This window comes from Falco punctatus (assembly GCF_963210335.1).
Source record: "Falco punctatus genome assembly, chromosome: 3".
Lineage (NCBI taxonomy): Eukaryota > Metazoa > Chordata > Aves > Falconiformes > Falconidae > Falco > Falco punctatus.
Window position 1 is genome coordinate 102,544,721 of NC_137582.1, and position 16,594 is coordinate 102,561,314.

The 16,594-nt window shown below is 40.6% G+C and overlaps 1 protein-coding gene and 1 long non-coding RNA gene across 3 annotated transcripts in view; one reads left to right on the forward strand and one right to left on the reverse strand.

Annotated features, from left to right (window-relative positions):
- The window catches only part of ATP9B (ATPase phospholipid transporting 9B (putative)), a 167,025-nt gene that overhangs the window by 147,759 nt on the left and 2,672 nt on the right, over positions 1–16,594 (forward strand). For both annotated transcript variants that reach the window (XM_080380331.1, XM_080380332.1), the window contains exons 17-28: positions 1,160–1,252; positions 2,421–2,504; positions 3,050–3,220; positions 6,039–6,137; positions 8,643–8,732; positions 9,192–9,336; positions 9,655–9,719; positions 10,173–10,328; positions 10,484–10,548; positions 11,735–11,843; positions 14,658–14,715; positions 15,394–15,597. In XM_080380331.1, coding sequence (XP_080236457.1) covers positions 1,160–1,252; positions 2,421–2,504; positions 3,050–3,220; positions 6,039–6,137; positions 8,643–8,732; positions 9,192–9,336; positions 9,655–9,719; positions 10,173–10,328; positions 10,484–10,548; positions 11,735–11,843; positions 14,658–14,715; positions 15,394–15,597 — 1,339 coding nt within the window. The remainder of the gene's footprint in view (positions 1–1,159; positions 1,253–2,420; positions 2,505–3,049; positions 3,221–6,038; positions 6,138–8,642; positions 8,733–9,191; positions 9,337–9,654; positions 9,720–10,172; positions 10,329–10,483; positions 10,549–11,734; positions 11,844–14,657; positions 14,716–15,393; positions 15,598–16,594) is intronic.
- LOC308060971 overlaps positions 1–16,594 on the reverse strand; it is a 244,485-nt gene that overhangs the window by 1,817 nt on the left and 226,074 nt on the right. The gene's annotated exons all lie outside the window — the stretch shown is intronic.

The following is a 16,594-nucleotide window of genomic DNA, read 5'->3' on the forward strand; positions in this document are numbered from 1 at the left end:
TTTACGTGTAGCCTCTGTGATGCTGTGAATCGCCTTTAAGACTTTGGTTGTAATATTCCCTTTGTTTCCTTCATACAAATATGTTGCCTCCTCGAGGGATAAATTAATGGCTGAAATGTCTTACAGTAGTAGCTGGCGTCTTTCTGTACTGTTGCTGCTGCTTTTCAGTGCTGCTGTCGGAACTGGTGTGCATACACAGACAACCCACAGGGTCTGAGATTTACAAGGCACGTGCTTAGTTGTCTCCTAGGTGCCCGGTTGGGAGCATAGTTGTGATCATGAAAACCTCAGACAAGCCACACCACTATGCTCAAAGGGAGGTTTAAACCCCTGCAAATGTTAAGCCATCCACACTACATCCTATCTTCTCCCTACCTAAAATCAGACCCTGTAGGAGAGCAGCCTCAGCCGATGCTGATGGATGATTGGGTCAGTGCCAAGTCCCAGTTAAATAGGTGGGAAATCATCCCATGTTTTGTTTGCCCGCGATGACAAGCCAGGCATGCTGTCAGCCATCGGCGAGGGTGCCGTGGTTGCGTGTTAGGTGAGGCTGGCCGCGAGAGCCTGCTTGTGTAACGCTTGTGCGCCCAGAGGTTCTCTAAGAAGGTTGCACATCACACTGACCCATCTTCTGCGACAGACCGTACCTCAGAAACTCCCAGTGTGGATTACATTTGCCTGCGTGTGAATTCTCTGAATGTGCAACCAATGTTTCATCATTAAAACATCTGTAAGAAGCATTTACGCTAAGTTACTTGTGAATTTTTAATTACTTGGGTATTTCAAAGATACAGAGTAAACTTTCCATTGTGGGTTAGATAGTATGTGTGACCAAAGAAACAAAATAGTAGTTAGAGGGGGTGTGTTAAAATGTAGATGGGCAGTTTAGGGATGCTGAGGGTCTGTTACATCGATTTCAGTTAGAACTGATCCTCTTATATGAGAAAGTAGGTAATATGCATCTTGATGGAATGAGAGATGTCATTGGAAGTAGTAACATCAACGAATGAAACTTACCCACCTTTTGGCAGGGTACTTCACATTTTATAAATGATAAATCATTGGCTACTTCAGAAGACAATTAGGTTATTGGTAGGTAACGGTTTTGACTGTATAAACAGATATTTTTTTTTCCTCTGTTTCTTTTGTAAAACCTTAGGATGAATCTTCAGGAGAAATTACATTCTATATGAAGGGTGCAGATGTTGCAATGTCCACTATTGTACAGTACAATGATTGGCTAGAAGAAGAGGTAAGAAACAAAATGAAAATTTTAAAAAAATTAAAATTCTGTAAGAACTAAAAATTCAAAATCAAAACACCAGATATTATTGGAATAGGTTTAAAGGAGAACCTGTGCCAATGCGTAATAGGTTTTGAAGTTGTTAGATATATCCTGAATGGATTTTAAGGGATTAGAAACATTTCCAGTTCTTGAATAACCTACAGGAAAAGCGAAGGCGGTAGTCACAGCAGAACACGGTCCTGCTTAAAGCAAGGAAAGTTGGTTTTCACTGACCTTTCAGATAAAACCTAATGACTACTGAGAAGTTTTCTCCTATAAACCTATTTAACCTGGAATGCCCTTGTTTTATCAAATTCTGCAGTGAGGTATAATGATGAATTGTGACGTTTAATAAGGGTTGCAGCCAAATGGAAATAGGGTTTTTTGCCATATTTATTAAACTTAATATAAAATAGCTAGTGACTGAATTTCAAAGCTGATTAGTATTTTTCACTGTGTGGCTCTAGTCGGTACTGGCAATCATCTTATTTTGACCCTACATACAGACAATATGTTAATACAATGATTACACCATGTATGTTCATAATGGTATTGGCAATATGAATCAATATCTGCTGCAGGGCAGTTTGATTTATTCAGGGACATGAATAAATTAAACTCCCTCAAGACCTAGCAAAATGTCATAAAAATTACTTTTGGCGATAATGATGCACAATTAATTGTAAGATACTTGTTTAATTTATTTAGCTTTATGAGGTCAAATCAATAAGTGTTTTGCACTGGACAGCCTTGTTTTTCATTAAGACGTGCTATTCCATGGCTTTTTTTAATGTGTAGATATTTTTCTGCTACGAGGTATGTTCAGTGGAAAAAGAAAATGCAGTTCTGTTACATGCCTCAAAAATAGTTTTGTTTTATTTTAAAGCATCAACCTGAAAGAGATTTTATGTAAGCTAGAAGAGGAAATCTAATGGCTTACCAATAGCATCCTGCTTCGTTTGGGGGACCTGACGTGTAGTTCCTTTTTATTCTGTTTGTGGCTTCTCCCAACTAATCTAAGAGTCTAAAGAAACCCCAGAATTAATGGCAGAGATGTCCCCTGTCAGCACATGGTGTAAAACGTGTGCATACAGTTAAATATTTGCATAACTGTTCTGTGGTTTGGTCCATGTAGTGTGGCAATATGGCACGGGAAGGACTGCGTACGCTGGTTGTGGCCAAGAAATCACTGACTGAAGAACAGTATCAAGACTTTGAGGTATGAAGGGACAGCGATCTTGTGCTTCACCATATTTAGTTACTTCAGGGGGAACATTCCTCTGGTTTTTATTCTGTTAAGGTGGCAAAGAAGATGATTTGTGTTTAAAATACCAATAGCTGAGATCTGGCACAGAATCTAGGAAAGATTCTGTCATCGTTTGTGCTTGTTCGCAGCCGTGCTGCCTTGCTGCTCCAGGTGACTGGGCAGTGTCCCCAGAAGCTGGTGTGAGGCTGGCCCTGGAGCTTCAGCGTGACCCAAAGAGTCTGCTTGTTCGCAACAGGCAGGGCAGAGCTGCTTGAGTGCTGCGGTGTCTGGTTCTTGGTAGCCCTTCAGAAGGCGTTCTCTTGAGGGCGTTTGTCAGAAGGGACGTGTGTAACCTTGGGTGGAAAGTAAAGCTTGCTCTTTTAATCTTGTTCTTCATTAAAGATACTTAACGACAAACATGTAGCCTAATGAATCCAGATTATAACTGATTGGTAGACTGAATGTATACTTAATGAGTCGTAGCAAACTCTTAAGTAGTTTTGTGTTTGTGCAAACAGAGCCGCTACAACCAGGCAAAGTTAAGCATACATGATAGAAACCTGAAGGTTGCTGCTGTTGTAGAGAGTTTGGAGCGAGAAATGGAATTGCTGTGCCTCACTGGAGTAGAAGATCAGCTGCAAGCAGACGTTAGACCGACTCTGGAGATGCTAAGAAATGCTGGAATAAAGGTACTAAATGCATGCTGCTTCCATAACTGGTTATTGTTTATTAACTTCTTTCAACAAGACATGAATTACACTTGTCTATATGCAGCTTCATTCAAAGTAGGAAATGTGCCAGGCTCTAGCGCGTTCCGGGCGTCAGCTAGTGGCACTAAGCGGGACACTGTGTGGAGATCCCTGCGCTGCTGCAGGCTTCGTTGATCTTAAGCTCACTGTGTAGGGAGACAGCCAGGTGTACGTGTCTGGCTCCCGGTCGTTCGTCCCCGGCGGCCGGCAGCACGCTGTCCTAGCTGACACCAGGTGAGTGTGGCGCAGATCCGTACAGTACCGAGGTCTTCAGGCTCTGCACGCAGGAGTCTCGGCAGAGACCAGGAGGTGAGTTGTTTGAACCAGGGTGTGGAGCTGCCCTTGGAGCTGGTTCGGGTCATGCTGCAGGGACAGTGTCCCAAGCTTTGTGCAGGAGTTCGTGCTGTGGGTTGCTCACGGGCAGGCAGTGCTGGGCAGCTGTCAGTCACCCATGTAGAAGCAAGACATCTGTTGGGGAGAGGGCTTGGAGTGAAGATATGAGCAATATCTGAGGGGGGTGGGCAAGGTTGTATAAATTCTGCTTGAAGCAGAGTGTCAGATTCTGCACAGAAAAGGTGGTGTTGACTTTGTTTTGTTAAAATGAATCAGATACAGGGGGATTAGCCAGAGAAGGAGGGCAAGTTATTTTGCTTTGCAGCAAGCATGGGAGGTCTCCCTTTCCGTGAGGGAGGAATGTGAATGCCAGGAGCCCTGCCTGGGGACAGATGCTGAGCCAGCTGAGAACTTGTGGGTTAGAATTAGCAGGCAGACCAATGTGGACAGCATCATGGTGAGGGTCTGCCACAGACTGCCTGGTCAAGCAGTAGAGGCGGCAGCCTTCAGACAATGGGAAGAAGCACATTTGCACGTGCTGGTCTTTGTGCTGGATTTCAACCACCCTGACATCTGCTGGAAGGGCGGCACGGGGGGGCACAAGCAAACCAGGAGGATTTTGGGGTGCAATGACAATAATTTCCTGACACAGGTGATTGAGGAGTCAACAAGGAGAGATGCTTTACCAGTCTTCAAACTAACAAACAAGGAGGAATTGGTCAGGGATTTGAAAGTTGGCGGCCACCCACAGTAGTGAAGAAAGGGTGAAGTTCAGCAGGATCTTATTAATGGCAATAAATACCTGGAGGGAGGGTGCAGAGAGGGCAGGGCCCCAGGGTCTTCTCAGCAGTGACCAGTGAGAGCACAAGAGGCAATGGATGCAAACTGAAATAAAGGAAGTTCCACTTCAACATAAGAAGCAGTTTTTCACTGTGGGTGTGTTCAAACACTGGAGCAAGTCTCCCAGAGAGCTTACAGAGTCGCCATCCGTGGAGATGTTCAAAACTGTCTCGATGTGGTCCTAAGCAGCCTACTGTAGCCCACCCTGCTTTGAGCAAGGGAAGGTGGACTAGGGAATCCCTAGAGGCTGCTTCCCATGTCTGTTGTTTTGTTACTCTGTTTTTAATTAACCCCTGTTCCCCAAAGGCTTTCAGGTGAATTAATTGGTAAGTCAGTGGTGTGCACAATTAGAAAAAATATGTGTATGGGTTAAAGCCTTATGATGACATCAAATTTCTTTTTAGTACAGTGTGACTACTGCGAAGTACTTACTATATATGAAGTACTAATATGTATTTTCACATTTGCTCTTGATATTTTTTCTGTGTGTGGTCACTTCTGACTGTTAGGTATGTCCTGCTACAACGAAGTATAGAACAGTGTGACAATTTTTAGGTGGTCTGGTTGTTTTTTGGAGGTTTTATTTGGGGGGGGGGTGTTAGCATTGGTTTATATTTTTGTGGGGGTTTTAATGATTATTTCTAGGATTTGAGAGCATTAAAACTATTCTGGCTTTTATTACAACCAACATAGGAGGCTGAAATACAATAGTACCTGTAGATAGATAAAATGATAGATTACTCAGTGAGATATGATGAGAAAACATGAGCCTTGTCCACTCATGGACCCACATGGGCACTGATGGAAAGGATCTTACCTGAGATGTACAGGAAAAGAGGGAGACAGAGGCTTACCATTTAATGAAATTGTAACTTGCAACTTAGTAAATATCATAAATATCCTGGAATAACTCTTGCAGCTTAAGTAATTCTTCCTGTGTGGTCGGTTCCGTTTGGTCTAGGGCTGATGGCATTTTATCCCGATGTCCTTCAGCTGCCTTGGTGTTTAGGGGCTGAGGGAAGAATGGATGGATCCTCAGCCTTGTTGCTGGAACTGTCACACCTCCATCCCAGTTCCATGCGGGCAGGGTCCCCCTGTAGCCCTTCCTGCAGGATCTGCTGCCCGTTACTTGCCCGCTGCTTTCTGACAGGCCTTCACTAGCGTGGCAGGCTGCTGGGTCGTGTCGCTTTGCTGACACGTGTTCTCTCTTGCCGTTGCCTGCGCCCTCACTGCGTTGCTCAAGGTAGCGTCGGGGCCGTGGGGACAGGCTGTTAGGCTTTCCCTGCTGTTCAGCTGTGCCGGTGGGTTTCCCCAGAGCTTCACCTTGTCTTCCATGTAAATTGAGCCCTTCTGAGAAGGGAAGGGGAATCCGGCTGCCTGAAGTAAAGACAATTCTTTTCTGCTTTGAGGGGTTTTGCAGTAAAAACTGCTCATTACTTTTAGTTAAAAGTGCACGTATCAGTGTATTTTCTCTAGTAATCTAATCCCAAAAGGTACCAGAAAAAGGTTGGAGGGACATGTCATTGAGGTTGGGAGAACAGACACGTTAATGTCCAGTGCAGTAAACTTTTACGTTATTTTGCAGATATGGATGTTAACAGGAGATAAACTGGAGACAGCAACTTGCATTGCAAAAAGTTCTCACTTAGTGTCTAGGACTCAAGATATCCACATTTTCAGACCTGTAAGTATAGTTCCAACTTTTTTATTGGTTCATCAAAGGACAGCTAATAATAATGTTGCTTTATTTGATTAGTAGTTGGCTGCTGGTTGAAAATTGATGGGTTATTGTACTGAGGGTCATAGTCATGGTCAAAAGAGTAGTCCTTTGGCTGTTCTTCACGGGCATAGAATTACAGAGCATTGCGTCTGTTTAAGGGTGCTTGTTTCTGCGTTTGTTGATACGCTACAGAAATGTTTGTAGCCACGCTGGGGTGACCCAGGTTTCAACATGCGTTTCATGCCCTTCATTTACAGAACAGGCATAGTAAGGAACCTCTCAGTAATGACGGAGAGGGGTCTGTGTGAGGTGCTGAGACGTGGGAAAGAGCATCCAGGAACGCAGGCTGTCTGAATGTGGCTCTTACTGCTTCTAGCACTTTCATTAATAGAAGTTTTTAGACTCAAGCAATATTAATCCTGAGTTAAACTGTGATGCCAACGTCCTCTATATAGCTGTAATGCAAATCTGTGTGACAAAATTTGAATTATTTTATAAATCATTATATATATATTTGCATTTTATTAGCAAACTGTTTAAGATAATTGTTAGAAAGGTAAACTGAGTATCTTTTTGTATACATTTTGATTATATTTGCATAGCATCAACTCTACTGAAGCCAAACAAAAATAGATTTTCCAGAGGCTGATTGATGCTGTGTGATCAGACATAATATGTCTGTGTTTGTTCTAAATGAACCACTTGCACCTACAGAAATAATTATATGAATATAATTTACATGTAAATGTAGTTTCTTCTGAAGCATCAGAATGGCAAATTAGGCCCTGCAGACTACTATTTGCAATTAAATTATTAATGCTTCTGATAAAACTTCAGATCAATTTTTGTTGACCTTTCCATGTTGTAACAGCACAAATTAAGTCTTCCTGAACAAAATCTGTTTAGTTGACTGAGATTTTTATTTTCATTACCTCAACTAGTAATAAGAGATCAGCATAAAACTGTTTTAACTTAGAGTGCGCAAAGTTTAAAATTGGTTAGAAAATGGATTTGTACAGAATTATTTGTGTGGCTATATTTGGTACAAAGAAATAACTACTGGATTAAGGTAAGAAAATAACAAGCACTTTTACTTACCACTTCTATTTTAGTTATAAATTAATAAATAACAAATTATTTACTACGTTGGCTTCCCAAAAAGATGTATTTTGGCTTTAATACTCTTCCTTTTTATTCTTAGAAGTCTCAGCTTCTTCATTTTGTAATGAAATTGATATATTGTTCTAGAGGTGTTTACAAATTAGGTGAAAGATAGAGAGGGCAATTACTGCTCATCAGCGTGCGCCATGGGCTGACGTCTCTTAATCTCTGTAATGCAGGAAGATTATAATGGGCCAATGCATCTGGGGTTCCAAACAGTTGGCTGACAGGGAGCTTTCTCTTTACACGTTTAATTGTGGGAAAGGAGGGAAAAAATTCTGAACTGGGGCATGTGCCTGGGTTTTTCTGTTGGTGGGTGTTTTTTAATGTAACTCATATTTTATGTGTAGTGGAGCCCATCTAGGGGGAGAGAAGTCTTTGGGCTGCATCTGATTCTGAGTGGTAGTGGAGCAAAGACAAAACTTCATGTTCACTGTAATCAAGACTCATAATATTTTAAAAGGTATTCAACTGAAGTACTGGCAGAACCAAAACTAGAAGTGTAATCAGAGTTTGTGTTTTATTCTGTGCTTGGAAGTTCATCTTGCGTGAAAGCTCTGAAAGACATTGATCTTTTATTGGGGGTAAAAAAAACCATACCACAAACAAACCTGCCAGTCTGCTCAAAATCTAGTTATAATTTAAAGTTTTCATGCTCTATGTTCTAGTCAAAACCTTCCAAAATCCATTTGTTAACCTTTGACCATTTATTGCATTTCATGGCTGGGCTTTTCTGAAACAATAATTATGTAAATAAAAAAATATCTAAGAGGTAGTTCTTTTGTACTGTGCCACTTGATCCTGCTTGCGTACTCAGCAACATCCAAAAGGATTAGTACTAGTGAGCGTTTTTGAATTCTGTGTCTACTTACCCAAACTGAAGGAACTATTAATATCAAAATTTTACATTATTCTAAGAACATACAGGTTAATTAATAAAAGTTTTGGAGTTTGCTTGCGGGTTTTGTCTGGGTTTTTTCTCTGGCCATGCCGGGATGAAAAGACTCAGGTCAGCGTGAACTAAAGATATTTGATTGTAATTAATTCATTAATTTTTTTAGCCCTGGTCTACTTTGGTAAGGAACCAGTTAAGTTGACTACATAGATTTCCCTTGTTTGAGGATTACATTTTCACTCCGTAAGAATCAAGGCTCGTAGTTGTATACGTGGGCATTGGGCTTGCACTGGGGCAGAGCACTTGCTGAAGACCTGCTGCATATGGATTCTCAAAGCATCCGTTCAGGTAGGGGGTTTGTTTTTTTTTTAAGAATATAACAAAATCTTTTAAGTGAGTGTTTTTTATCGAAGGTTGCCACTCGAGGAGAGGCTCACTTAGAACTAAATGCCTTCAGGAGGAAGCACGACTGTGCCTTGGTGATATCTGGGGACTCGCTTGAGGTAAGAGCTTAGTTTCTGTCAAAATACATTTACCTCTACCCTTATGATCAAACAGTGGTGTCAGTATCTTCATGCCCTTAAAGTTCTTTCCAGTATTTGCCCACACTTTAAGTTGCCCTTGGAGATGCTTGTTTTTCACTGAGTGCTAATTAGAGGAGATATGTTCTAGATGGGCAAACATTAGTGGTTCTCTGGTCTCCTGTATGGTAGCAGAATGGAGTTTGCGTGCAACACGCTTTAGTATCGTCTTTTCTCTTAACCCCAAGGTGTGTTCTAAATGAAAGAGAATTTCAGTTTAAAATAAAAAAGCCCCAGTCAGGAGAATGTGGGTTTTCTTCTCCCAGATGGACGTTGTGCAAGCAAAACTTCATGGAAGAATTCTTTATACTGTGTTTTTGTCTTAGACTACATGTAGCAGTATTTAATCATAAGTAAATGCAACTGTATTTATTTCCTTAGGTTTGTCTGAAGTATTACGAGCACGAATTTGTAGAGCTGGCTTGTCAGTGCCCTGCTGTGGTGTGCTGCCGATGTTCTCCCACCCAGAAAGCTCACATTGTGAAACTCTTACAGCACCACACGGGGAAGCGCACGTGTGCAATAGGTAACCGCTGGCACGGTCTTCACTGGCAGTAGCTGGAATCTGTAATACACGTCAGCAGTAGATGGCACCATTGCGAAATAATTGAAAACAAAACCAAAGAGGCATTGTTATCAACAGCCAGGTTGTAGCTGTGGCAGAAAATGCCACGTGTGGTCATCTTCTTTATTCCACAGGGAAAAGTCTTGATTGCTGAAGTAATTAATCATAATCCGTAGATTAATTTTAAGAATTTAAAGGTGTATAAGAGCTTTCTAAAGTATTGTAAGGCCAGGAGAGTAAAACCTCTGAAGAGCTGAATATTGCTGTGACGTTTTCCAGGTGATGGAGGAAATGATGTCAGCATGATCCAGGCAGCAGACTGTGGAATTGGAATTGAGGGCAAGGTAATGTTAACAGTTCTGTTGTCAAATGTGCGCAACGTAGTATATAGTAACATGGGATTAGAAAATCTAGTCTTAAACAGTAGTGAATTGATCATCTCTAATTAAGATATGCTTTAGAAAAAAATGCTTAGTCTTTGAACTAGTACTCTCTTTGCTTCTATGACCTCTGCTTTATCTTTTTAAGTACAAAATCCAAGAAAAGCAGAAAACACCATCGTTGTTTCTGTGTAGCATTTACCTGAAAGAAGCAGGATAGGCAATGAAGCTTATTTGTAACAGTGACAGCATCTTAGAATATGCACAAAAAGTTGTTCTTTCTGCCTTGTTACAGGGTTGATTTCTGAAGCAGGAGCAGACTTGGCTTTTAAAATTCATTATCACTTCGAACTTCGGCATTTGAAGCACATCTTTTACACTGGGTCTCATATTTGAAATATTTTTGTTTTGTTCTAGGAGGGAAAACAAGCTTCCCTAGCAGCTGACTTTTCTATCACACAGTTTAAACACATAGGCAGGCTGCTGATGGTACATGGTCGAAACAGTTACAAAAGATCAGCAGCACTTGGTCAATTTGTCATGCACCGAGGCCTTATTATTTCAACTATGCAGGTATCTGAAACTTTCTCTGAATAGTTAATAATACTGTGTCTGTCTTTGAAATGTCACAAAATCTGAATCAACCAGTATTGTTATTTTTTTCTTTGTTGTAATTTCTTGTATATAGAAATATATTAAATACATGCACTTCTCTGCTTTTTTTGTAGGCTGTATTTTCATCAGTCTTCTATTTTGCATCTGTTCCCTTGTACCAAGGATTCCTAATGGTAGGGTAAGTCAAGACCAACAGTTACAGTATCTGGTAATAAACGTAGCAAACTAACCTGTTAAATGACGTCATGTAGTTGGTGTCTGCCACGTTTTTCATACATTTATCATTGGTACGCTACCAGAGTCTGGAATGAGTCTACAGAGAGAAGTCAAAGTAGGTTGAACATGCACTATTTGAACCTCATTATCAGCCCTCCAAGGCGAGGGGTCTGCATAGCCTTAGAAGGAGATGCCCTGTAACCTTTTTCACATACGGGATGAAAGCAGCAGAAGAGATCTCCCAGTGCAGTTCAGCTGGCACACAGGCGGCCATAGAAGCTTCAGGGAGAATCACAGATTTTTCTCTTAAAAATGGAGCTGAAGCTGCTGGCTGAAATTTCAGCCGAGGGCACTCCCCAGGTCTGCCACGTAGATTTGTGTTCAGGTGAATGTGTGCAGGAGTAGGTGCACCCTGGTCTTATTGCAGAAGCTGCTTTAATGATACGGTTCCCCAAGTCATACAGCTGAGGGATATACGCATACATCATGTCTGTCCCTGCCCTTCTGTCCCAAGAGCTTCTTTTTTATGCTCCTTGTAAACAATAACAACTTACATCCATAGCAACTTCAGTCCTGGTCAGACGAAGGTCTGGTTGCCCCATATGCTGCAGAGGCAGGCAGTGGACCTCTCAGAAAGGGTTGTAAATAGTTGTGCTGAGTTCTAGGAAAGTGTGTATTAAAGTGTGCATCTGGTGTGTGCATGCTGGAGTCCAAACTCGTGTACAGAGCCACTAAGACTTCTGTGGATCCACCTCCCTACACCGTGATGGCTGGAATATAGCGCGTGGCTTTTCAGTTCTCATTCCATCGTCTGTGGATGAATTTAAAGGGCAGGCCTTTGAACTGGTTGTCCAGAGTGCAGGTGCATGGGGAGGGTTGTAACAGGAATAAGCTTGAGTGATATATATAGAAGAAAAATGCATTTACTGTTTTTGAACGTATAAAAGCTCTGTAACTTCTCACAACGTGTAGCTCTCAGATGCACAAGAGCAGGTTGTGTGGGTAAAGCTGTGTTGGTAAGCTGCCTCAGTACTGGGTAGAAGAACCAGTTTCATTCTACATGCATAAAAATAATAATTTAACTTGCTAAATCAGTTTGAAATCCTGTCATACAAAAGTGTCGGTCTTTGTGCTTTCCTTTCACCTAGGTATGCAACCATATATACTATGTTTCCAGTCTTCTCTCTGGTATTGGATCAGGATGTGAAGCCAGAAATGGCATTGCTGTATCCAGAACTTTATAAAGATCTCACAAAGGTATGAATGGCCTCAGTGCTCGGATATGAACAAACGCTGAAATCCCTGGTGTGCAAAACTGGGAATCCTTACTGTCAGTTTCTTAAGGTATTCCATGCAAGGCAGATGCGCAAATAATGTAATACAGACTTTTGTACTATGAAAATAATCCATGGTACCAAACAGTCTGCTCAGTTTTATTTGCATTTGTTAAGTCACCAGTGGTTGGACTGACATAATTCATACCTGAAGGTATGTTGGTGGTAGAAGTTGCTTTCAGTCTGGCCCAGGGATCTCTGATCTGCAGTTATTTACACTCACTTTTTCACAGCTCCTTTTTCCTTTATAACCGGTAGATTATTTTATAGATTTTTATTTTTGTTCTCTAACTCCCAGAAATTACTACTGAGCTGTCCAAAAGCTGGCTTTCTTTAAATAACAGATATTGAAGCTGATATATCTTAACTGAATCATCTGTAGATGCTGCTTTCTGTGTGTTTGCAGACACTTGCAGACAGGGAAAGTGTACAATTTCTTTACCTGTAAAAGTGAAACAAATCTCAAGATTCTGTTTTCGTAAGTTTTTTGACATATGCCTCTGCCCTTATCTTAAACTGTCAACTGGAAAAGTTGGGTGCCAAGGCAGCAGCAGACAGGGCTTTTAGGGACAGTAGATTCTTTGTAGAGGTGTCTAGAAGTCCAAAAGCAGGCTCTAGTTGAAGAGGGTACAAACTTTTCGGAGCCTCTGTCTTTTTGGTTGTACTAAACTAGCTTTTGGCTGGGTTCATCTGGGAGATTTTGTTTCTCTTCTCTTCGAGATCTTGATTTCATCTCTTTCTTCTCTTCGGAATCTTTAAAGTTTCTTTGTTGAGGTTTCAGCCTATGACTAATCTCAGTAAAGCATGGCCGTGCAGCTGCCAAGGGCGGTTGTGAGCTGGCCTCTGGACATCTGTTGATGGAACTTGGAAGCATCTTACTTCCAAAGAGCGAAGTTAACCTGTGCACGGAAACTGCCCGGGATGAGCAGATGAATACAGGATAAGGTTTTTTGTTTAGGCTTAAATGACAGTTCTTGGAAATGCTGAATCACTGGCTTTCCCAGCTCATGTTGCACCTCTGTGAATACTAAGTAAGTAGAACCCCAACAATTCTCTTCAGGAGAAAAAAAAAAAAGAGAGAATGTGGAGAAACTGGAGAGTACAGTTCAGTGTATCCTGTGGGGCAGGTGATGATGGATGAGTAGTACAAAAAGTTACTTGACTTCCCTATTTGTAATAGGGAATCTTACTGTGAGTGTTTATTACAACAATTTATGATCATACTGCCTTAGTCATTAAAATATGAAGCCTACGTATTTCTGCACATCACTTTTCAAATTATGGACTCTAAATGCAAATCTCTGCTAGTGCTACTCAGATGTGTGGTGACAAGGACTGTGATTATATCCCGAGGAATTAATTTCTTTTCTAGGATATGCTAGTGTTGAAAATGCTTTTTAGATTTTTTAAAAGAATAAGATACATTGGCACAAGTCATCGACAGACTCTTGTTCCGGTGCAAGAAGAGGAGAAAATGGGCAAGGCTGAGAGAGGAGTGCGGGCACACACCCTGGAGGACACGCTGTGAAGCTGGTGACAATTTGCAAGGAAGTGCAGGAGGGCTCCCTGCTTTCAGCTGAAAGTGATTCATTCTGTAGAGGCTGAGGAGTGATTTAACCCTTCTAGTTCCACAAAGGTGGACCAAAACTCAAGGTCATACTTATTTCATAAATCTCACTAATTGGGAGCTGTGCTCAAAGGTGAAAGCAGTGTCCAGTACTCAAAGGAAAATGAGTAGGCAGTCACAGGAGGAAAAAAAACTGGTTTCTTTGTACTTGTACAAGTTTTTTTTTTCCCATATGTTCTGTTTGCTACCAACGTTCTAGACTATGCACAGAATTATGAAATGTCCTTAGCACCTTGCTGTGAGTTCTGTCTATCCAAGAATATGTTTTATCCTCTACTGAAATAATAGAAAGAGTTAACTCATCACTTTCAACAGCAAGGAAGCAGATTTCTTTCTGAAGTGCTGATCCTTGCCTGTTCTAGATTGATCACTTCTTTTGTGGCAAAATGCTTTGTTTGTCATTTTATTCCTTTAAATGTGTATCCGTTCAGCTCTGCAGCGCTATGTATCTCCTCAGTGTCCTCACAGGATGTGAGTGTCGTATGCACGTGTACAGCATTTATTCCCTGCTCTATGGATATGTTTTGATCTATAACACTCACAATCAAAAGAAGATTTAAAATCTGTTTGGTAATAGTTACTTGAAAGCTTACAGTAGTCGTACTTTTATTCTGTGAATACAGATAGTTTACCCAGCTTTTAGAAGTGCGTAGTAACTGCAGTTTTGCTTGAAGTTCAGGTCCATGGGTACACTGACAATGCTATTTTCCTTGAAGACTGCATTTTACAAAACAGATGTAAAAACACTTTAAATCAAAAAAACCCTAATTTTACTGTAATTATGCCTCTGAAAACGACCCAGGGCACTACAGGCTAAAGTACCTTTGCTGTTAAAGACTGTAACTGTCCTACCCCCAAATCTGGTACCTTTGCTGTTAAAGACTGTAACTGTCCTACCCCCAAATCTGGACCTTTGTGCACTTTCTATACAAGTTTGCAGTGAAGAATCATCAAGACGGGTAGAAGCCTTTTAGCCTATGTCACTTGAAAGACTGCTTATTTTACTTGTAAAACGTCTCCCTAGTAATTAACTATTAAAAAAATATAAACTGAGTAGTTTTTCTTTTTTTTGAAGTTGTGTTTAACTGTCCTCTCCCTTGTTCCCCTTAGGGAAGATCTTTGTCATTTAAGACCTTCCTCATCTGGGTTTTAATCAGTATTTACCAAGGTAGGAGAGAGTCCTGCTTTTACTGAACTGAGAATTTTTTGTCTGCTATTAGCAATATTGTTTTTCAGCTGCAGGTTGAATTCCCAAAGCTTAACATTTCATCAGCAGTTATGTATATTGCTTTCTGTTTATCTTGTAAATCGATATTCCTGTAGTGTGCCAGGCCCATTCACAACGCGGCGTAGATTGGTGTTTTTATTGGTGCATGTCGCCGGAAAAAAGGACATATTTTAATTAAATGCTAATCCAGAAAAAATTTAATGAGTGCTTATCACATTGCATATATTTACACAGTAGTTTTCTTTCATGGAATGACAGAAGTACTGTTGAAGAAATCTGAATTATGTAATCAGTTAAAAGTAATTACATTTTCAACAATATCTCATTTATTTGTAGCACTTGACAAAATGAGGTTAATTAACAGTTCATCAGATATATTGCACTAAAAGGTGTTTAATTTTCTAATAGTCTTGTTTCTTTACTGCTCTACTTGGGTTGTTTTATTGCATAGTACAAAGTATAGTAACTATCACTTCTTTTAGGAAGGTCAATATTGTTACCTTATAAAAAAAATTACTGGGCAAGTTTTCATAATAAGCAACCAGACATTCAGTGAGCAGTTGTGAAACACTGTGCAATGAAATTTCAGTGACTGTTAACGTTGTGTGCCCTTCCCAGGTGGTATCCTGATGTATGGAGCCCTACTGCTTTTTGAATCTGAGTTTGTACATGTTGTTGCCATTTCCTTCACTGCCCTGATCTTGACTGAGCTCTTGATGGTTGCACTGACCATACGAACGTGGCACTGGTTAATGGTGGTGGCTGAATTCCTCAGTCTTGGCTGCTATGTGGCCTCTCTTGCATTTCTAAATGAATACTTTGGTGAGTAATAGTAAAAGTATTTTAGCAAAAAACTGTGCTTTATATTTTTAATGTTTTCCTCTTTTCTTTTTCTTAATTAAGAATAGGTGATGCTGTGCTTTGTGAAATACGGCTTTCTCCGTAAGAAAAATGACTGAGTTGAAACTAGGCTTAATTAATGTAGATTTAAATATTCTCTCACCGTGTTCTCCTAGAGTTTGAAATCTTTATGCCTCTTGGTATGGTTTATCTAGATGATTAACTTTACTCAAACCACGCATGCTTCTTCCGTCCTTGATCAGACCTTGACATTGTGTACCTTAAATTGGCTTTGAGATTTGCCCTATTGAAATAGATACAATTTTTTAAAAATGAGGATCTTAGTCACCGAGTTGGTGAATTATTTTGTATGCCAGACCAAGTGTCCCTCATTAGATCTAATGCACAAGCTTAAAAGAGCTGAAGTCTTGCTACAGGGTGAGGCAGAAGGCTGTTAGCATAGGTACTTTATATAAAAATAATTGTTTCATAATTATATTAAGCTTATGTTAAGCTTGCTTTAAATTGTAGTGTGCCATACTGTGTCTGGAGGTTTTCATTGCTCACAGCTCATGAGCTGAACGAACACATTTTACCTGCAAATCTTAATGGTCCAGATCAGAGCATCAAGATAATACTTCTTTTCATATCAAATTATCCTTCAGTAAAAGCAAGTGTCTACGTCTTGGTGTGGTTTTACAAATGTAACTTATAGAAATAAATATAACGACTTCGATTATATCACAAGGAGCAGAATCCAGCTCTGTTTTTCTCCGTTTGCCAGGACCTGATGAGTAAGGAGTTGCCTTTCCTCAGTTGTCACTTCTCACTGCAGAATTAAACGTTATATGGCAGTTCCTAGGAGTCCCATAGTTCTGCTTTCACTCTCTCACGTCCCAGGTGTTTGACACCAGGGTAGTGTATTTGCATTATACAGTTATTGTTTTAATCAGTACGTGCTTCGCTGCCTGTGTCAGGT